This window comes from Sphaeramia orbicularis, chromosome 22, assembly GCF_902148855.1.
Source record: "Sphaeramia orbicularis chromosome 22, fSphaOr1.1, whole genome shotgun sequence".
NCBI lineage: Eukaryota > Metazoa > Chordata > Actinopteri > Kurtiformes > Apogonidae > Sphaeramia > Sphaeramia orbicularis.
This window is the reverse complement of record NC_043978.1, coordinates 30,849,338-30,872,459: the sequence shown is the minus strand read 5'-3', so window position 1 is coordinate 30,872,459 and position 23,122 is coordinate 30,849,338. Positions and strand designations below refer to the sequence as shown.

At 37.6% G+C, this 23,122-nt stretch overlaps 1 protein-coding gene across 1 annotated transcript; it reads right to left on the bottom strand.

The window, feature by feature from the left end:
- Nucleotides 1-390: 390 nt before the first annotated feature.
- LOC115413675 (serine/threonine-protein phosphatase PP1-beta catalytic subunit-like) lies at nt 391-22,506 on the bottom strand. Its single transcript, XM_030126707.1, has 8 exons — nt 22,428-22,506; nt 17,199-17,330; nt 9,077-9,307; nt 6,920-7,024; nt 5,797-5,868; nt 4,189-4,340; nt 3,532-3,666; nt 391-2,631 (listed from the first exon to the last, which is right to left on the bottom strand). The coding sequence occupies exons 1-8, from the start codon at nt 22,477-22,479 to the stop codon at nt 2,527-2,529; spliced, it is 984 nt and encodes a 327-aa protein (XP_029982567.1). The 5' UTR covers nt 22,480-22,506; the 3' UTR covers nt 391-2,526.
- Nucleotides 22,507-23,122: the final 616 nt, after the last annotated feature.

The window sequence follows — 23,122 nt, the reverse complement described above, 5'->3', positions numbered from 1 at the left end:
CCTTGAACTAAACTGAGTTTGACAGCCTTGGTTTATGGTGATCTGATTGTAGAAAAAGGGTGAAACATAAACACAGTCTCTTCTGTCTGGTGATATTTTGGATGAAGTGATAGAACAAAACTTCAAAGAACGTAAATATTTTTTTATTTTCTACTTTTTTTTTCTAAATTAATAATCTGTACATTTTCTTCAACTAAGGAGACTCAAACTGCAATAATAAACTCAATTCTGTTTCAACAAATCGTCCACCCCTTTCCTGTGTTTACCTTGGGTGACTTAAACAGTAATGTAGTGTAAGAATGTAGCAACATATAAACTTATAAACAAACTGAATAACTTGAATGCCTAATAATGATAAAAAAAAAAAAAAAAAAAACAACATTGTTGAGTTTTCCAATAATTACTGTTTCCATCCATTTTATTGAATTTATAGACTTTCAAACAAACTTGTACAAATTGCAAAACAGCTTTTGGTAACACCTCATTGTTTTGTTATTATAATTATTAGGAAATAAATTATGTAAATAAAAAGTAAACAATCGTGAACAGAGAACATAGAAATACAACTAAGAGCAAAAAAAGGAAAAAAAAAAAAAAAAAGAGGCAACTGTTTACCATTACATGTCCACTGCATTATATTTACAGTGGACTGATGCTCATCCAACCTGAATAATGGCTGGTTTGTAGAATAGACAGCTGAAGTACCTTTTAATGTGAAATGACACAAAACTTTTACAGGAAATGTCATGAAAAACCCATCTGGAGTTTTAAGATTTGCATTGGATTTGTGTAGTACTGTACTTATACACCAGGTGGCGCCACTGTCACATGCCTGAACCTGCCACTTCCTCCTGCCCGCACTTCTTTAATACCCTGTACCTAGAAAAAAAAATCTATGAAAGTACTAAAACAATTTAAATAATGTAGAATATACTGTGAATCTTCCTTTACATACATGTATATTTGGTCTTTGTCAGTCTGCTAAGTGGTCTGATAAGAGAAGCACAGTTTTATTAGCTCATCTATGCTTTTAGTTCAATATGGCCGCGTCCAGACCTTCATTAACGCGTCCTAAGTGATCTGAAGTGGACAGCTCTGATGTTAGGTGTAAATGCATCTCAAAAGACGCACTGAGATCCGATCACTGAGACCACATTCAGAGGTGGTCTGGGTTGTGCATATCCACGTTTTAGCAGCGTGAACACAAAACAATCAACACAAAAGCGTACGTCATGCAAGACAAAATAAAAACAAACGGAATGGTCAATGGTCAGAGTCATCATACTGACATTTAAGGGGTTACTGCAGTGAGAGGCAGGCAGGAAAGCATCCCACCTTAAAAGCTGTGTGCTAGTGTTGAGCTGTACAGTGAATTAAATGAGCAAAGACATGTTTTAAATCCAGCCTGATAAACTTAAAATAAAAGCTTGTGCTATGTTTTAGGCTACAGATGGGCTTGTTTATTTAATCACTCAATGTGTTTTTATGTGAGCTGTGAACAGACGTATTCACAGCTGTCCACTTGCCATCAGACGATCAAAAACGCATGTTAAAGCAGGTCTAAAAAAGACCTATGCCGGCGAGTAAAACATTGACTGTAAGCAAGACTCAGGTTAGTTCAATGCCCCTTCATAGACTTTCCACACAACATTTCAAAATGTCTGTAACGGTGTTTATATGAGGGAAAATTATCTTGTTTACAACAAATAATAAACTGAGGAGAGTCTTGGGAAAATGTCAATATTGGCTCTGTGTGAGGAGCAGCATGTTTTAGTGTGGGTGTGGAGTCGAGGCATAGCAGAGTGGAGGAATCGATGCGCGGAGGGCGTTGTGTTCGGACACAGCGCGTCCACAGCCAGAAGCATCTGATCGAGCCTGTAAGCGTCATTCATGCCGGTCTGTTCACATTCTTTTATGGGGAATGTCCACTTTCTCTGTGGTTAATGACATAAAACTGTGCTTGTGCACGACACGCGCGAGTACACGGCACATCCTATAAAGTCCTGTTAAAACGGAATATAAGAAATGTTAGTTTTGTTCACGGGTTTAGCATTGCACAGGAATCTCAGTCCTATTAAAATACACTGAGAGGGTTCTCTATTTTTTAAGAGATCAAGGCAAAATCAATGTTAAATATCTATATTCTTTAACTGAAAAAAATTTCCTCTGACTCAGTCGCTTTGCCTCTCGACACAGAGAAGCACATCTCTGTACACAACACAGAAAACCTCAAATGGCATTGGAAGTATACCACCGAAAGATTATTTGTTAATAATATCAAAAATACCAACAAACAGGCAAAAAAATTAAAACAGGTCGGTCACAGCAAATTTATGTACACATACACATTAAGAAAAGAGCTGTCAGTGGAGCCGGGGAGGGGCCAGTGGAGGGAGGGGAAAAGATTCGGGCAATTAGATAAGCCCTGTATCTTAACCATACAGGGGAGTTACAGGGGTTGCCGTGGCAGCAGACCGAGGATGGAGGATTGGAGGGTGAGGAGGGGGGAGAGCCACAGCTGTATGTTCACCTCTTCTTTGGGGCCTGGGTGGTGCGGGGCGGGGTCACGGGCCGTCCAGAGTTCACGCCACCATACTGGTACTTGGCCTTCTTCTCTGAGGGCTTTAGGATCTTAGAGTGAGGAGACACGAACAGAGAGAAACAAAAAATAAGAAACATGTCTGGCAAAAGCATCGCCCTTCAACACGAACAGTAAAAGGTAGTTTGGAAATATGTGTTTTTAGGCTGGGGCCAAAGTTTAATACTGTTATGACACTGACAAGAGCACTTCAATCAGCGGGATCATACTCATTTTAGTTCAGGGACCACATACAGCCCAAGTTAGTCTCAAACAGGCCGGTCCAGTAAAATACTAGAATACTAATTTATAAATAATAACTCCAAATTTCTCTTTGTTTCAATGCAAAAAAGTAAAATTACATTATGAAAATGTTTACAAGCTACCCATATGCAAAAAAATGTGCATAACCTGAACATCCATGAACAATTTGAAATTTCTTCAGAAAAGTAAGTGGAGTTTTGACATTACTATGCCTCTACTTATCACATACACATGTACATTACAACTTATAGATTACAGTAACTGAAAAATATAGTACTGAACTTTATGATCAATACAACTTGTCAAGACTCAGTGACACCCTCAGTGTCCTCTGTGTAAATTCTGCACTTTGTAAATTCATCCCATGGGCTGGATTGAACCCTTTGGAAGGCCAGTTTTGGTCCACGGGCCATATGTTTGACATCCCTGGCTTGTATACTACCTAGCGAGGAAAAAATGTAATTTGGTACTGAAATAATTCTTTAACTGCTTTGAGTAGAAAAACACTGAGCATAAAAAATGACAAATAGACAACTTATATAAAACTGCTCCCGGTCTATAAAAACTGAAAAAAAAAACGCTCAAATGTGTTGAAATAGAGTTTAGTATTCAGGAATGGGTATCGAAGCCAAGGAATCGTTATCAGCCATGTCTGAGTGATACTCTCACTCTGTGCTTTTCATCTCTACCTGGAAGGAGCACATGAGGGATTCGTCAACGCTCATCATGCCGCCTGCGTTATCAAACTCCCCGCAGTAGTTTGGAGCAGAGAAAAGTGTGACCAGTTGGCGTTTGGCAAAGAACTCATATCCATCCTCCACAACCTGTTAGAAGACACAACATTATTCCACTGCCCACTGCAATCAATAGAAAGAAAGAAATCTTCAGCTAGTTCCACGGACCAACTCTCAAGGTTGAAAGTACAAAACCACCTACACACCAATCAATATGTAATACCTGATGCAGACCCATAATACTGGATCTATGCCGGTTCAACATTAACAATACTCACTCTAACTCCATCATGTTCATTATTCTCTGATAATCATGTTTTTTGGTTATACGGCTGATTTCGATATCACACACTGCAGCCAACTGTTTGCTTATGTGTTATAAGTGTAATAGGTATTAATAAAGCAAACACTGACTTGTAATAGTAAACATTAGCTGAGGATTGTGTCAAATAACACCTGCATAGGAAAAGAGTGTTAAAGTGAGGTGTGGAGGTGGAAGTCTGCTCTGAGAGATGCATGCAGCTTAGTCATCAATTGTGCCAAAGCCAAAAAAAAAGTGCTGCCATTTCAATGCCACTGTTTATTAAAGTGTAGAGCAGTTTCTGTCATTACCTGGTGGGCTCTGCAGATCAGGTCCAGGTCGTGGCGATTGAGAAACTTGCTGACCACATCCGCCCCGAAGGTGAAGGAGACTCCACGGTCGTTCTCTCCCCAGCCCTGTACGTCCTTATCTGGATCTGACCACAACAGGTCACACAGCAGGCCTAAGACACACAGGGACAGGTGATGAAAGAGGGCGATGGCAGCAAACAAAGACAGGAATGTGGGAAAGAGTCAGTAGACAGTACTGATGTAACACAGGAAATCCACTGCTTAAAGGAGATCCCAAACTCAGACGTTTCACCCTTGATGAAAATGTAACAGCAAACCTAATTCGAATCAACTCAAACTTTAATCCTATGTATCATATTCGAGCCAATGGGATCAGTTCTGTCACACTACACTGTGCTATAGTCTGGTAATAGAGCTGAGCAGATTTCTCAGCCATAACGGTGGAGATCTGTGATGTGTTTAGAGTGTTCAACTACTAGTCCATGTGGCCGCCATATGTTTAGCTTGGAATATTTCTTCTTTAACTGGATCACCTTTGGCGGTGTGGCATCTTCATTCACAGGTAAAAGGTAAGAAATGGCGGTGAACATACTGAATAATGCTTAGCCAACTGAGTACAATTGTAACGAAAGTAACTATACAGAAACAACACACCCATCAAAACCCACTCATACTGTTTTATAAAGCAACAAAAGTCATTTTCTTACTGCTTTGGTTGCATAACTGTGAAGTATATACATATCTGTACAATCTGAACACTTAAAAGGTTTACATAAAATGATGCAAACAAGATCTTCCCTTTAATGAGAGAAATTCTGACTGTTATTGCCCCCAGTGAGCTCTCCCTAAAACCAGCTAAGACACGCATCGCTGTCTGTTAAAATCAGGAGGTTCAGCTTGAGCCAAAAACAAACAAATGTCCTTGTGGAGACTTAGGAAGAAGAGAAACTCTTCACTGATGACCTCAAATCCTCTCACTCACGTAACTCATACACATATCGCCCCTAAAATATTTTTCTTACAGATATGCTTTGTTTTGCTAGAGTCACATTTTCTAAAACCCAGAAATGGACATTAATCTGAGAGAATCGCATCTGTGGTGGATCCTCAACATCAATGGTGGCAATATACAGCACATACAATAAATCCAAATACAATTTCAATCAAACCACAATAAAAAATAATAAACATGCAATATCATTTACAAAGTTAACAATGCGACAGACAAGGTATACGAATCAACAATAAGATAGAAAAAAGGGTAAGAACACTTAAGAGCAGCTACAATCAATTTAATAGCCATTAAAGCTTGGAATTGTCTCTGTTATTGATGAGGTCACCTTATAGCACTGGTAAAGAACATTCTAATTATGTGTGGCCAAGTAACTAGAAGAAACTGTTCCTAACTCCTAACTTGCCAGGATGCTCTTGCAAAAGAGATTTTTAGTCTCAGTGAGTCTTTCCTGGTTTAATAAAGGTTAAATAAACTAAAGAAATCTCTGAATGGAACTGACTGTATATTCACCATCGTTCCAGTGAGAAATTCAGAGGAAGTGGCCATGTTCAGTATCAACAATGAGTCAAGTGCTGTTAACACAAACACTGTACCTGTATCTGGCACGTCTGTGGGCCTCATAATCCTGCGGATCTGCTCCATTGACTGCAAATCAGGTGATAATCCTAGAAAGAAATGCGATTTGGGTGAGTAATGACTTATTTAAGGATACCGATTTTTTTTACCAACACAGTCTACAGAGTATGAGTTACAGTGGAGTCAGAGGGAGTTTATCTCTACTTATGAGATGAACTTCACTGAAGACAGGGTTTGTAAAATTTTTAACAGTACACTGCTTTGGCCAGGTATCTCTGTTTCTCTGCATCTTTTTCTTCAAGGATTATAACTAATTTTGGTGTATAGTTTATGGTGAACAATTCTCACTAATATTTTTACATGTGTTTGTCATTTCTGACCAGTGTTTTAAAAAACAAACTAATGGCAGGCGTTTTTTATTTTCCTGGTCAGAAACCACAGATACAACATTTAACTGTCACACACAGCAGTAGCTACTTAATCATTCTACTTCAGATTTAATTGAAGATATGACATTGGTCTACAAGTAAAATGCTTGCAGAGTAAAAGTAGTGAAATTTTACAATGTGAGTCACTGATAAAGAAAAATCAAGTCAAAAATGCTGATTGGAAGTTTCCAAGATACAGTCGTATGTCAAAATGTGAAATGTGAATTAACGAGAGAATGGGTTTTACTCAAAAAGAATATTTGTCTCAGAGCTACCAGATCTACTTCAAAACACTGTGTGCACATTACAACACATTCACTATACAGGTTCTATTTAGTGGAAAATTTAGAAGTCTATTGTATAAATGTAAATAAATCAATATATATGTGTAATAACACTTTATCATATGCCTTGAAAACATCAGCAAACCAGCAATTTTGTTATTTGTTTTCCAATTAATCTTATTAAAATATGTAACATTTTGCACATTTAATCTCTAAAGCAGATAATTTCTAAAAAAAAATGTAGACCAGTGTAATTAAAACTAAATGAGGAGCTTTATAAGTATGACTATCACTTCTGAGCATGAAAAGTGAACATGAAGTGAGATCCTCTGAAAGTCTCAGTATAGTTCATGCACTTAGGATATAAATAAGTCCCAGACTGAATTTAGGTCAAAGGGAGGAAATGAGTGCAACAGCAGCTCTCTCACCTCCGTGGCAGCAGAAGATCTTCTCATCTATAATAGCAGCGATGGGGAGGCAGTTAAAGCAGTCAGTGAAAGTCTTCCACAACTTAATGTTGAACCTGCGCTTACCTGTGGAGAAGAAGAACCATACAATTAGACATGATGGAAGCTCAATTACATACAGATTGATTGAAGTGATAAAAATGTCATAATGCCTTCAGCAGAACTTAAGTGCATCTTAGTGATGATTCTCCAAGTCTTCCATCTCTACTCACTCATTTGATGTTTTTATGATTAAGGTGGACAGTGATGTCTAACACATCTGTCAAAAACCTCCCACAGATGTTCAGTTGGGCAGTAGTTCACTATTACTTAATTACATAAACTTTATTAGCTATAAAGGTTATTGTATTTATAAGCTGGTATAGTATGTTCTGCACTCTGTTTCATATCCGGTGTGTGCTTTTAGACTGCTGACTCTGGTTAAACTGACGACACAATATTGACAGCAGCAAAACTTGCATAACAGCTGACTGTGCTGAATGTTGGGGAGTAAAGACTGCATACAGTTGTGTTATGCATTTGGTGTATAAGAAATGAGTAAATTTAGATATACTTACAAAATAAACAGAATCAGAATACAAACATCTTCAAATGAAGAGGTTGAAAGATCATTGTGCAATGCAACCTCTGTTTATGAGGAAAAACCTGCTCTTTCTCTTCTTGCTCTACTTACAACCTGAAAAATCTCCAGCATGCCAAGTTTTGTTTTAGCCCCAGTTAACTTTAAGTGTGTTGGCCAAGTCCCCTACTCAGCATGCTACTCGCATGGCCAAATAGCTAGTGGCGATATATGCCGATCAGCCATGACATTATGACCACTGAGAGGAGAAGTGGTAATAGTATTTACTATTGCATTACAATAGCACCTTTCACTGGGTTGGATATATTAGACAGCAGGCAACTTGTCAGATCTCATTTTGTGGAAAAAGGTGGACCTACAAAATATTAGACAGGTGGTAGTAATGTTATGCTCCTATAGATGCTCGGTTGGTTGAGATCCGATTGTTCTTTAGACCACTTCTGGTAGGTACAAACCACTTTATTTAGGGAACAAACAACAAGATCTGGAGATGTTCTGACCCAGTGATTTGACCATCACAGTTTCTCCTATGTCAAAATTCCTCAGATCCGTACTCTTGTCATTTTCTGATGTTTCCAACACATCAACGTTAAGGTCTGAGGTCTGTTCCCTTGCTGCCTAATATATCCCACCTACTGACAGATCCAGTTGAACTGAGATAATCAAAATTAATACCACTTTACTTGTCAATGGTCATAATGTTATGGCTGCTCAGTGTAACTTTATTGCTGCCAAACTCTGTGAATCAGATGAACTGGGGCTTGATTTCAAGATTTATGTATGCAGAGTAACTGATGATAACACCTGCTGACTCGCAGGCTACAATACAAGTGAGAGTACAATAATAAGTCATCAACAGCATGTTTCGTATCTGTGCCGCTAAGCCAACAACTCCAAGAATACATTTGTGGTATTCATGTGTATGGAAGAAAAATCAGGAGGAGGAAAATGGGGACCAAGTTTGGGACTTGGAAAGATGTTAATTTTGCAAAAGAGCTGTCATGTTGATCAGTACATCATATTTATGCTGTTTTCCTATTGATTAGTTCATTAGTTTAGTCCATTTGAGGTATTCACACATTCACACGCAGGAAATAACAGTAAGAGATAATGTTGAAGTAATCCAAAATATTTAAAGATTTTTACTCAATTTGAATAATCTAGTACAACAAAACAGAATACATAGTACATAATCTGTAGTAAGGGTGTTCCAGTAGTTTGTGGAGGACTTTTGACTTTAAGTCAAAATTTAACTTAAAAACCAATATATTTTCCTTAATTTTTGATTTTGTGATTACAATACCTCAAAAGTATCTCAAAGAAATGCATCGAAGACCAAATAAAAACATTAATGAAGGCAACACCAGTTCAGAAAACAATAGACAACCTGCATTTTTATAAAGGTAATTTCTAGGGGAAAAAAGTAAAGACACAGACTTAAGTAACGCTCCTATGTCTTACAATGGTTGAGAAACCACTGGTAGTGATTTGAAGTCTTGAGTTTTTATGTGTACAGGGTGTGCTAATATTCTACTTACACTCATCATAGAATCCATAGATGCGGTTGATGGATGCACACTCATGGTTCCCTCTGAGCAGGAAAAAGTTCTCTGGGTATTTGATCTTGTAGGCCAACAGAAGGCAGATGGTTTCCAGTGACTGTTTCCCTCTGTCCACATAGTCACCCAAGAAAAGGTAGTTTGCCTCTGGAGGGAAGCCACCATACTCGAACAGCCTCAGTAGATCTGTATACTGCCCATGAATGTCACCTGAAGAGAAGATGTGAGAGGTCAGGGTGTTGATTTGATGAAGAGCACCGACAAGGACAGGCTGAGCAGCATAATCTGATCTCAGACAAGACGAATTACTGACAGATGACAATGATAAGAGGAGTACTGTACACCAGTTTATGCTGAGAATAGGTGGGTTTCCATTTAGCAGCACTTAAAAAGAACTCAGTGGAGACAGTAAACATTTCACATGCTTGGGAGAGGCTTAAAAGTTGTCTTTAACTATGGAAACAGATTCAGGTCAGTTTATTTCAGTCTCTCTCCATTGAATGGTTTATCTTTTCTACCAGTTTCATTACTACCACTGAGGTGGAGCTACTTTCTCAAAAACCATTTTCGTGATCACTCAATAAATTGTCCTATTTATCAATTAAACTTAAATTTAAACAAAATTAAACAAAACTTAACAAACTCAAACTTAAAATTTAAGAAATACATTTTCTAGGATTTTTGAGAACTGGAAAAAGAGAGAAATTGGTCTGCGATTGATGAAGAGGAGTCTCCAGTTTTGTAAGTAGGTATTAGGTATTCATCCGGTTTTCATTTTGGTAGGATGTATTTCTGTTTGCAAAGGCTACTTGCAGATGTATGTCAGTGGTTTCATTGTATGTTCTAGAATATCTTTAAATGACAACGCATCAGTTTCACTCCAATTAGTCGATTCTTTATTCTTAAAATCTTGAACACTATTACTCATTTCCTTTTCCTGTACCCTCCTGATAAAAATGGAGTTGAGGGTTTTATAGATTTTTTCTTCATCTAGGCTGTATAGTTATCTCTGGGCTGTGCAATTTCACTGGTTAGATCCAGCATTTACAAAAGAGTCATTAAATGTATTTGCAATCTCTTTAATTTCATTTACAATAGTGTTGTATTTAGTGGATGAATAATGTACAGGGATGTGTGGACTGATGAGGAGACGTGCCTTGAATTAACTGAAGAAATAAACAGAAGCACCAGAAAGTTAAAGGCTTCAGTTCAGAGGACAAAGCTGGCCTTGACAACTGTTATCATTTCAGTCTTATCCCTGGTCTTTTCACTGAAATGGACAAAATAAAAATCTGTCAAAAAATATTTGTCACAGAAACTGTAGGGATGTTTACAAAGCAACTGCTGTTCAGTTTTTCTATCCCCAAAGCAAACATCCATCCACACATGTACACAAAAACAACGCCTCCCAAATGTGGTGTGATTCTCAATAGTGTCAAGCATGTAGGTTGGAGGGAATATATGACCGAGGTTATGCTTTATTGGGACAACAGCATCACACCCAGTTAAACACAGATACCCGCATAATGAGTCGGTACAACCACCACCAGATCAATGCCGAGTCTCAGGGGAAAAGAACAAGACGACGACTGACAATTCAGGTTAATCACAAAAAAAAAAAAGGGACAAAAACTAGCTTTAATTTGAACAACTCTCCCAGGACGGCAGGTTGACCCCGTCAGCAGGCGGTGATGAGCTGGAGGAGCTCTTACCCAAGCCTCTGCAGGGGAGCCTCACTTTATCACCCGGCCAAGACCTGCTTCCTTTTATATCTTCTTGCACCAACTTCTGAGCTGCTCTAATTTGGGCTAAGTACTCCACACACAAATGACTGCAGAGAGCCTCACCAGACACAGACACTGCATGGTAGGACAATAATAACAGGCTTTATCAAGGCCAGAACAGAAAGGGACATGATACGCCAAACTCTTTTTATGGCAAGGCTTCATTACAAGATGGCACCAAATACAAATTAAATTGAAATAATAGGCCTTGTTAAACTGCACAGCTGTTTGGCTCTGAGATTAAAATGACCAACAACAAAAATGAAGACGTATGAGAGGCTGGCATGATTTTTTATATTTTTTGGTGCCAGTCAGTGATCTAGGCACCAAAACCGAAACCACCAATAGCACCAAAGCTGCAGGCACATTCTTATTTTTGCCTGTTTCAGGATAGGATTACAACAAAATCTGTGTGTGTTTTTACAGTTTGAAGTCTAGGCTTTATACTTGTAGCTCTTGTTTGTTTGGTTTGCGTCGTGCCATCAATCATTCTCTTTATGCTGGACATCTGTTCCCAAATTGCCATCGTTGATCAGAAATGTTAACCATGATCTTTCACAATAATAATACAGTGGATCTAAACTTAAATGAAATAAGTTTTGAGATATTAATGTACAGCTCTGTCAGCGTAATGCAGGTTGCAAGCTGGAAATCAGAGAAGCTTTTAAACTTTGATGGAAAGGGGGAAGTAGGGATTATACATCTCACACCGTATCCATTCCAAAAACTGACTTAAAATTTACGTTCAAAAACACTTTCAACAAGAAGAATGTTTCAGATGCTACTGAATGTCCACAGTGTCCTGGTAATTCTTCTTGTAACACTGAATCTAGTTCATAAGTCTAGTGTACATGCTGTTTATTTTACTGATGAAAAGAAAACCCTGACAGCCTCTTCCACTTAATAGTCTTCAACATATATGTCTGTGTAGGTTCTCATTTGCCCAGGTCATCGTTCTTCTTGGTAGTTCTTTTCGGTTCAACTGGACTGGTTTAGGCCTTTTGAAAACGTTTCATCTCTCATCCAAGAGACTTCTTCAGTTCTGAAGAAGAACCAAGAATAACTACCAAGAAGAGTCTTCAACGTACATATTCTCAATGACACAACTATAAAATGAAGTTGTGATAATCAAATGCATGCCTTTTCAAAATGGTTGGTTTCGGTGATCACGATAAACAGACGATGCTGAAAGGGCTGTAAAAGTGGTCATGAATGTTCATTTATTTACACATTCATTCTTTGTGTGATTTTATCATTTGAATAGTGAAATACAAAGTGGCTCCCAGAAACTGAAGTTTGAGAAGACTATGATAGTGTAGTGTTTTTTTTTTATTATGTATTGTGAATGCTTTTGACAGAAATAAATTACTAGTGGTGTAAAGACAATGTTGAGACATGTAAATACTGCTGTTGCCTTGTACAGGTATGTTGATACTTTTTTTTTATCTTAGATATTATAGGGGTGTGTCTAATGTATGGTGCTGTTCCTGAGGACAAATTTCATTCATGTGGAAACATGTGATAACAAGAAATAACCTTGAACCCAGGACTTGTGATACTGTATTGATTCTCAAATATATTGTATTAATTTGTTATTTATTTTTTAACTGATATGGGCTTACTTGAGAAGCTAAGAAGTTTGACAGTTTATCAGATTTGGCTGCCCGATGCAAAGTTTTGAGTATTGTTTTTTACAGACTAGGCGTTCTAAGAAGAGCTGAAACTTGAAGCTCAACTTGAAGAATGGGAGTAGACAGAAGAGTTTTACAAGAAATTACTTGATTATATGATTATTTACTTCTGTTGCATAGATAGCATAAAAAGTATTTATATGATGTTGCTGTTAAATGCCATGTATAAATAGGTAAATGCATACAGTGGTGTGTTCTTTTTCTTTTCTAAAATAAAATTATTCTTTAAAATATAATATCTATCACCTAGCTTACAGTATTGCAATACGTCACATTATATTGAATCATAACCTCTATATCATGATGTGTACTCTCATCTCCATTATGTTAATGCTGAATGGATGTGACCTGAAAACCTATAGATACAACATCAAAACACTGATTGTTGTGTGTATTTATTCTGTTCTAAGGAGTCAGAGAGCAGACCATATGAAACAACTAGAGATTATGTAGAAACAAAAACAGATGTTGGAGTAAATACAGACGGCAACACACAAAACACAAATTCTTGAATTTCCCTGAATCAAAACACAAATAGTAATATACAGTTAGTGTAAATTAAGGGAAGCAAATTAAGGAACAACATTTGGATGCAATTGTACAAGTGGAGACATGGCAACAGAAACTGTAATCTCTGAAGAGACGTTATTCAGAGGTGAGTGAACTCTGTAAAAGCAGGGCCAGCTTCAGTTCAAGGCTGGCTCTGTAGTAAAACCTGAATAAACTGGATTAGGAAAGAACACTCTTTCATTTAGCTTTCATTTCGTGACATTGACTGTGCTTTATTTTTACTCTCTCTCACACCCACTGACTGGAGTTCTATGGGGCAGAACCCTGCATGGCCTCTCACGAGGAACAGTAACATGATAGTGAATTATTTACTCATCCTTTTGCCACAATGTCAAAACAGTCTGAGAGTAGCAGTGCACAGACATAGTTTATAAAGAAGTGCAAGAGGTAGAGGAGGAAACAGTGTTTAGCCCGAGGTCAGTTTTCTAATGTGATTAACTAGTCTTCAGAGAAAACATGATCAAAAAAATTATCAATTGTATAAAGTACTTATTAGTGGATTGTAAACAGTACAACACACCATCAAGGTGAGTAATAATTAAACAATAAAGTGAAGCAATATTGATGTAGGCATTATGTAACAGCCATAACATGGACTGGACGTGAGGACTCTGGTATTTTAAAACAGAGGTGCCACAAAGTTTGTACTGAGTGAGCAGCCAATAAATTAATTCATAATGGAGCCACAGCCAAGGTGCAATTCTTACTGAGTTCCAGAAGCCTAGGTGTTTATTTCTTAGCAATACTTTTGTACATTTCTGTATTTAGTACTGTCATTAATTTCCAATGTATGTGGCTCACATCATAACCGACAGCATGACCAGCAAAGCTACTTGTAGGACAAGTGATTGAAAATATTCTAGGAAAAAAGTAGCTATTCAGGGTGAGATGGCATGGACCAGCCACACTGTATAGACGTTAAGATATGGTTTGGTAAATACTGCTGCCATGTTTGTTTTGAAAGGAAAATATCTTCCCAAACCTATCACATGCTGGGTTTGAGAATATATAATTACAACTGCCACAGGGTGCAAAAATGCAAGCCTACTTATACAACATAAGCCTTGTGAGCATTTTTGTGGTGTTCCTTTGGTAAATTTAACACGTCAACAAATCAGTTACTGTTGGCTGACTCCCATCAGTGAGATAATTTTGCACAGAAATAGAACTGAAAAGCCTTGAAACACTGGAATTTGCTGAGATTAATTCATATATTTATATAAAAACACCTTTATTATGAGTGTTTGACTATTACGATTTGTGTCACAGCACAAGAAACACCACTGTAAGTAACACTACCATTAAAAATCTTGTTTAAACAGAGCCAAATCATGCCACATTTGTGGACTTCTGGTGGCTTGAAGGTTAATATATGAGGGAGTGAGTACAGAATCTGATCCATGTGGCCTTAGTAAATAATTAAGGAGATTCAGTGTTTGGTCTTTATAGTCAGTACAGGTGCTCAGAAAGGTGGTCATAAGAGCCAGGGGTTAAAGACAACTAATCAGTCTAGGGAAGTAAGTTCAGCAAACAAACAAAGAAAGTAGAATAGAGAGAAGGCCATATAATGACAAGTAACACCACCTCACACTCATCTATATTTTAGAGCACTGAAACAGAGTTAGATCAGTGCAGAACACACCATTCAGAGACAGTCATTTTTATTACTCCAATGACACATGTCCATAGTAATCTTTCTTGAGAATTAATTTAACAAGAAACCAAATCTGTCCATAGTGCTTCCACACTTACAACAGAAAAGTAGTAAGTTAGAGAAATAGTACATAAAATGAAGTTTCAACCAATCAGTTAAAAAGTGCCAACAGGATGTTTAACAAACTATCGGTATGGGCAGAACTTGTGAACATAATGTAATTTCAGGTCAACTAGTAAAAATTTTTAAAATTGGCTTGTTCAGTTCCAGATTTAAAGGTTCATTCAGCTGTTTATTATTTTTACTGAGATGTTCATGCCACCAGTTGTAGTTGTGGTTAATTTGTGATAACATCACAGTAGACTGCCTTGCTTAGCTTCTGTGCAGTACTCCTGTATGCTTCAGTCCTGCCCAAGAGGCAAAACACCACATTTACACAGGTTCTTTTTTTCTCTCTATACAGATTACAAAGTCCCTTAACTTCGACACTATTGATCAACTGTTGCTAATGTGTTCTTGGCCCCTTTAAGGGAGGGTTCATACTAATTATGTCGCTGCTGCATCATTAAGCCATTATTTCTGACCAGCCCAAGTATCCTGAACACAGAACTGAAGAAAAACCTTTCAACACCTCCAGCTCCACAGTACAGTACTGCATAGTTTACAGTCTATTTGCATGTTCTCAGCAACTGTTCTCAACATAGAATATGTTGACAAAGAGACATCTGTATTTACTTTAGTCAGAGTTTAGAGTAGAAATGTTTCCGTTCTATCTGAGGCTGATAGAGTATTAGGCCATCTGACAACAATCTCACAATGTAAAAGTGTGTGGGTGGAAACGGGCATGTGGAGGCACAAATGAACAATATGTATGCATTCTGAGTGAATACAGTGCGCAGTGCGATGTATTCTCGGGGGGTGCTTTGTATATTAGTTCAGAGTTGTGTGCACTTGCCACGCTATACTGGAGGGAAGAGATAAAGCATGTGGGAGTGTGCAAAAATGTGCAGGAGCCAGCTTACAGATAGTGATAGCAGGGCTTGTTTCTGATGAGGCGAAGCAGCTGGCCTTACATCGAGGGCTTAACGCGCACTTCGTTGCCTCCTTCAGGTCTATGTATATTATATGTGATCCCCCATCTTTACATATGTGTGCAGTTGCCATGTAACACACAGGGCAGTGAAGCTGACAGTCACACTGACTTAATTTATGACCCAGGCTGAAGCAGTGTTATCCAGTCTGATTACATAAGTAAACTCTGAGCTGCATCAAAGAAATAGATTGGGGCTGTGGGGTGTGCAGACCAGGCTTTGTAGTATATGTTCTGCAGTGGGAGGAGACCATCGCTCCATATGACCCCAGTCTACCTTTCTGTATTTTACATAGCATTGTCATTTTCACTGCTTCATAACTGGTGTGAAATTTTACAGGCTTATTTTGCTCATTTAGTGTAAGATGATACTGCTCAAAAAATATCATAATAAAATGTTTCTTTTTATTTCATACTGATAACTGTTGAATATTTATTTACCTACTGTTAAGTAATATTGACTGGCAGAAAAACAGTGAATTAAATCAGATCATTTATCAAGCCATGCTGTTAAATAGAGTATAACCAGTAGCAGCCAGGGTTTTTCCTGCATAGAAAACTACAAGGCAGCCACCTCTGTCAGATTTTATGCAGCCTCCTGCCCTCAATAAACCTCTAAATGTGCGGTTTCATGTAAAAGACAATTTTATAATAAGCTTTGCGCGCAGTGTATTTCTGTCATTTGGAAGTGCAAATGTGTTAATTGCACAGTGATGGAGTGGCAGTGTATCTTTATCAGCACAGTGCAACAGGAATGCACTCTCAAACCCCTCAGGGAGATCATCAGCTAACAGTAGCTACTAGCACTAAATACTCCATGACCTTAACCAGCTTGCTGCTTAATGTTAAGCTGGTGTAAAAACATGTGTACAAATGGGTCTGGCTGTGTGAGAGTAAAGTAGTTTCAACTTTTTTGATTGTTTCCCTGCAGCGTTGCTATCGTGCATCATCTACATTTCCAGTTCACCAGTTTCGTTAACTATAAATCTGATACTATTTCCCATTAATTCAAAATAGGCCATCATGATGAGTTAGCTAGTGTTATAGAATCTATTTATTCAATGAATATACAAAAAACCTACAATTTCAGGATAGGAATTGTTACCTGGGTATGAAGAAATGGTCATACCTGACATGTTACTTATTCTCAGCAATTAGCAACAGCATCTAATAGGCAGCTAGTGCATGTTTACATAAATTTTGTATGTTTTATACCATCAGTTAGGCTACATATTGCTATGATTTTATATTTACCTCCAGGCCTTATAAACCTTTCAGCTGTCACATTAAATAAGAAATAAACAGTACTGACCACAGATCTTCAGGGGCGCCTCAAGCTCCAGCAGAATGGGCTGGCTGAGGAAGATCTCCCTCGATTTGATGCAGAGGCCCCGCACCTCGGCCTCAGTCATCTGGACTATCTTCCCTGGGCGACATCCCCGCACTATGAAGAGGAAAAAAACACACTGTCAATGCTGTGAAATAACAGTCATCATCAGTTTGAAGTGTAAACAGAGCGGCACTAGGGCCTCCCAACACGACAAAATCAATCAAAATAGGACCGTAAGACAATGCCTCTTCACCAAAGGGGATATAACACTCCAGGCAGAACCACAAAGCAATCTTAAAATCTGATGAGCTGTGGGTGTAATGATTCTGTACCTTAATGCTGCTTAGTCTCAGCCATACTTAATAAACCCACTACATGGGCTGTGAAAGTGTAGCAGCTTGCATTTTCAGCAGTGGTGTGGGCTTATTGGCTGTGTAGTTGTACTGTTGGCTTAAGCCTACTTTCTGGCCTTGTGCCACAGCCCTGGGTGCAGATTTATCTCAGAAGAATGAAAAGAAGAGCGACAATTTCAAGCTGCTGTCAGCAGTTGAAATAGTTGTATAGATACAAAACAAAAAAGACGGTTCCACAAATATGCCCCCTAAGCAAAAATAAGCAGTAAAACTATGCAAAAACAGGCCCATTTTCAAGGTAAACACAGGGTAAAATGAAATCAAATGCATATTAAGTTGACAAATGGTGTAATAATGGCATCCAACTGTGCCTTTTTGTCAAAGAAAATGGTAAATAGTAAGCGGAGCTTTTCTGCAGCTCAGCGTTTCTAATGAAAGTGTCAGTTTGACGTCATAAAAAACATCAACAAGCACACTGTGAAGATGAGACACTGAGCAAATCAACTGTGATTAACAAATTCATGATTGTGGAATTGTGCCTTAAAGCTAAACGCCCACCAAGACTGCAGTAAAGGATAGCTGAAGCGAGTGAACAAATGTTTGATGTAGAATGTTAGTGAGACAGAAACTGTCCTTAAAGCTAGAGCTACACAGTTAATCCAACCGCAATTGTTATGTGTGTGTGCAATTATATAATCGTGAAAGGCTCCAGTTGAATTAAATAAAAATGTGCAAGTAAGTACATGACAACCTATTCACTGTTTGCGTGCAGTCTGGTGATTATCTGCATCTATAAAATCAGACTGTTCAGGCAGTGGAGCTTGTGCAATGTATGATCACATGACTATTCAGTGACGTTTCTGGTGAGGTTTTGGATTTAGTGTGTATGACAAAACATGCATAGTTCAAAATAATCAAAAGTCTGAACATTTTCCTTGAAAAATAAGCAGATAGATGATAGCATCCCAATGATATCCACACTAATAATAAGACTTTTTCACTAAATCATGCAGCCCCTATTTAAAATTGATTACTGTACATAGGAATTATGGCTTTTGCAATAATGAAATTTAAGTTAATAGTTGTGACATCAAATGCAATGAATGATTTGTCATTTTCCATATTTATTTTACTAGTATAGCATAGCCTGAAAAAGAAGACCCATTTTGGCATTCATATCTGTATTTGAACATTTTTAGACAAAAATTGGAAAGGGCAGATGTCATAACTGATAGTGCGTCCTAGTTGCCAAATTTGATTTAATGCTTTCAGTTCATCCAGTAGGGAACTTCTATCTGTCAAAATAAGAGTGCATGCTCTATAAACTAGAAATTATGCAGAAAAGGTTTGTTAATTATCCTCATAACTCCAGTTTTTAACTTAAGTAACAGCTAAAGTCAGCACAAATAAACACAAAGGCAAAAGACAAAGACAAAAATTACATTTTAGAAAATGTAGTTTAAACTCAAGACAAAAAACTATCAAATAATATAATAATTACACACATTTTAATTCATTTCCAACTATTAAATTTTAAAATCATAAAGTATTTCTGTAAGTTGCTTAACTACGTTTTTTTATTGAAACATTATAGCCATGTAGTACACCTATTTGTTGAACCACCAGGGGCATCAAAAACCCTTCTTACAGCTGAAAAAAGTCAAATCTCACTCAAAATTTGTGGAAATAGTGATGAAACATGACATTTCCATTCCAGCTGCTGCAGTAAGTTCAAATAAGGTGATTATGTAATAACTGCGGTGGGCTGACTGGGAATCAGGAATTCCTTCAGCTTAATGCACACTTTCCTGTGTAAAAATACAGTATATTATCACTTCATCGGTGTTAGTGACTCATTAGTCACTAAGACCAATGTTACATGTTATTAGAAGTGAGTAAACCAGAGGATTATGACTCATGGCAGTAATTCTGACACCCTAAAGCTCCGCCAGTTTAAGTGACATTAGGTCATGCTTTGTACCGTCAATTTCACACCACCTCATTTCTTTATCTTCAGTATCTGCACTGCTCCACATCCATGTGCTGTGTGTGGGGCAAAGCATGAAATTGTAAGAGCAGGGCTCCTCACTCCATGGTCAGGCATCATCAGAGCTGAGCGAGTTAAGCTCGAGTGCTTAGTCTGCCTGGCTTTAACACTGCTCAACCTTTCACTGTTAGCACTTCTGCAGGCTGGCACTTTTAACAGAGATTATGTTCTTAAGAACACTGAGGGGCAAAGGGTAAAATGTAGCAATGACAAGGATTTGCAACCATCATAAATCAAATAAATGTGTGTATGAGAGTGTGTGATCAAGCATGTGTTTATAGACAGAGACACAGTCTTCCTGAAGTTTTCCAGTCAGTGAATAAACTCATAGGTCTGACTTTACAAGATACTATAACAATTCAGAAAGCTATTATGTTGCAGCGTGAAAGCTCAAGGCCTTTTAAAATGTCTGGTTTAGAATCTTAGAACACAAGATTTTCAAGTAAAATACATTCAACAGAACACTAGCTGAAAACAGCTGAGCAAATGCATCACCATTAAAAAGTGTGAAGCAAGTAACTTCTTTTATCTTATTTATTTTCAATGAAAAGCATCCTTTACTAACCAGGATGTTTTCTGCCATCAGACTTGAGTGCACATTCAAGTTGTTTTGACTAATACCTAACCTACATGAATGTAGATTTCAACAGGGTGAATCAACAGTCTCACTGTTGACACCACAAGCTTCAGTACTCGATCTAGATTTCAATGTCAGATTCCAGTGTGACCTGGTCACAGAGCAAAATAAAGAACATGAAGACACAAAGCATGCTGATATGCAGTAGAAGACAGCAAATCTGTAAGCAAATGATAATAATGAGGATAAGGATGAAAACAAGACAGCCACATGTACACCTGCCAACACAGAACTGTGAAGAATGTCTGCCTACCTACAGTGACGCAAAAGTCTGAGTTAGGACAACAAACAGAAGTGGTCAAAATCATAATAAAAAATATTGGAGCTGATGTGATGATTTGTTTAGTTCACAGTCATGAAAAGTACAGTATAATCACATCCCTAGGTTCTGGGTGATTGCAATTTGTCATTGAACCTATTTTTTTTACATTCAGTGCACAGAAGGTGTCACCAAATGAATAACCATGCTGTCCAAACATCCTATTCCACTAATGAGTGAAAGTCTGAAATAAAAAGATGCTTTGCCAAAGCAGCAGTGCAAAGCACAAAGTTGGCCCGTAAAAAGATTTTGGTTCACAATTAAACTTAGAGATGAATGAAAAACTAAGTAAATTCTGTACATAGTGTTTGCTTCATCCATACTGCAGATTTGTTTTGGATTTCTATTATAGACAATGCAGCAATACTACTCATCTGAAATTATGCAACAAAGGCAGAGTTTTTGTCAAATAACAGACAGCCACCGCACCAAAGTCTAAGCCTGCCAGAAACCTTGGAAAAACATTACGTATGGCTTGTAACTTTTGTAAGAGGTGAGAAAAACTGTGACTCAGACAATGGATCGTGATTCTGCCTCAAAGCATTGTTATTGGATCTTCTGGCCAAAACACTGCACTAATCCAAGATGAAGATTTTTAACAAGTTCTATTTTTATGCATTATGGATTTTATTGCTTTTTTGTGCTCTAACTCATCCAATGACATTATTTATATTGGCAGAGGTTAGATCCCCAAACTCAGCAACGGTGCACTTCATCAAACTCAGAGACAACACTGTAAACATCTAATATTATATTAACAAACAGGTACAGTTTTTAGTCAAATAACAACCCTTTCATTGCAACCATGGTTCCTACATGCTCCAAAACCCCTGGGGAAACCCTCAAATACTTGAGTAATTTACTTAAAACTGCAATGTGCTCTACATTTTTCAATAATATTGCGTCCCTCAAACAGATACTAGTGGAAAGTGTGCCAAGGACAAGTGGATCTGCCTTAGTGGTCTGGTTTGACTCAAAGGATATCTCACAGGGGAATATAAAACTCTCCACTTTCTCTTGAGCAGGTAGATTGCCAACATAAACTCTCTGACATTAAGCACAAAATCGGCTCTTTTCATCCAAAGAAAACGCATATATACAACTTTACAGAGCGTAAAAGCACTACATAATTTTGCTAACACAGCAACAACAGAAGGTAACTGATCATACTATCAAACAAGGGTATGTGCAACCTATTTCACTATCAAATCTAGGTCTGATATATTTGTTGGAAGCCTCTCATAGCCACTTATGGGACATTAACCATTTCATCAATACAATATGAAGTGTGACACAATGATAACTTATGACACTACTGAAATTTAAAAAGATAATAGTGTCAAGGGCAGAAACAAAACTAAAAAAGTGGCAATTTACATCATAGACACATAAACACTTATCTTACATGGCGGTTACACGTATTATTACTAATATATATAATTTTATTGTTAAAACGTAGCCAAAAACCGTCACAGCCCCTCCTTTTTCGTTTTAACCATTCATATTTCAGCAAATAAATGAGGACTACACAATAAAAAAACACACTCGAATGGCAAAGTAAAACAAACAAAGCATTAATATATGGTTTGAAACGAAAAGTAGCATGCTGATTTGAAAACAGTGAAATGTAGGCGTTCACCGCAGACAGTGTTTATAAACACGGCCAGCTAACGGTACCATTAGCCTCGGCTAGCCGGCTATTAACCGTTACGATTGGCTGCTGTTAGCAAGACTAGCTAACACTTTTCCTACAATCGTGAAGCGACACCGACACTGAAAACGGACCAAACCCGGAGCTACCAACTCAGATATCTAACTCTGTCTATTACTGGAGACTGTTTTAAGTTAAATTCACCTTCCAGCAGCCGAGAGATGAGGCTGTCCACGTTCAATTCACCCTCCGCCATCTTCAAACTGATGTCGGACTGTGTCGGCCGGTTAGTTCCTCTTGCGGACACCAGGGTGCGCTGTTGTTAAAAAAAATAAAATAAAAAAAAATCCAGGAAATAAAACTTAAATGATAGATAGATAGATAGATAGATAGATAGATAGATAGATAGATAGATAGATAGATAGATAGATAGATAGATAGATAGATAGATAGATAGATAGATAGATAGATAGATACTTTATTAATCAAGTATTCATGTATTCAGCAGCTTTGCATACAGCACAAGAAAACAAAAAAACAGACAGAACAAAACAGGCTGGTTAGTAACCAGGCTGACATTAAGTTTAGTATATACTCTAAAAAAAACTTGCTATAGAACTTACTCTAAAAAACTTCCTGTACAATACTGTGAACAAGACTTCTAATTTAAAAATCTGTAGAAAAATAAATGTAGTGTCAATGTACAGTATTTACATATTTCAGGGCACAGAGATTTAACCCTTTCATGCACAGTGGTCACTCTAGTGGACAGTTCTTCTCCAGCTGTTCTCTTATATATTCATGGGTTTTGTTGTTTTAGTTCCATATCAGCCAACACAATGGACTCTTATGCAACATCCCAAACACTGACATTCATACAATTACCATAACTTTCCTGT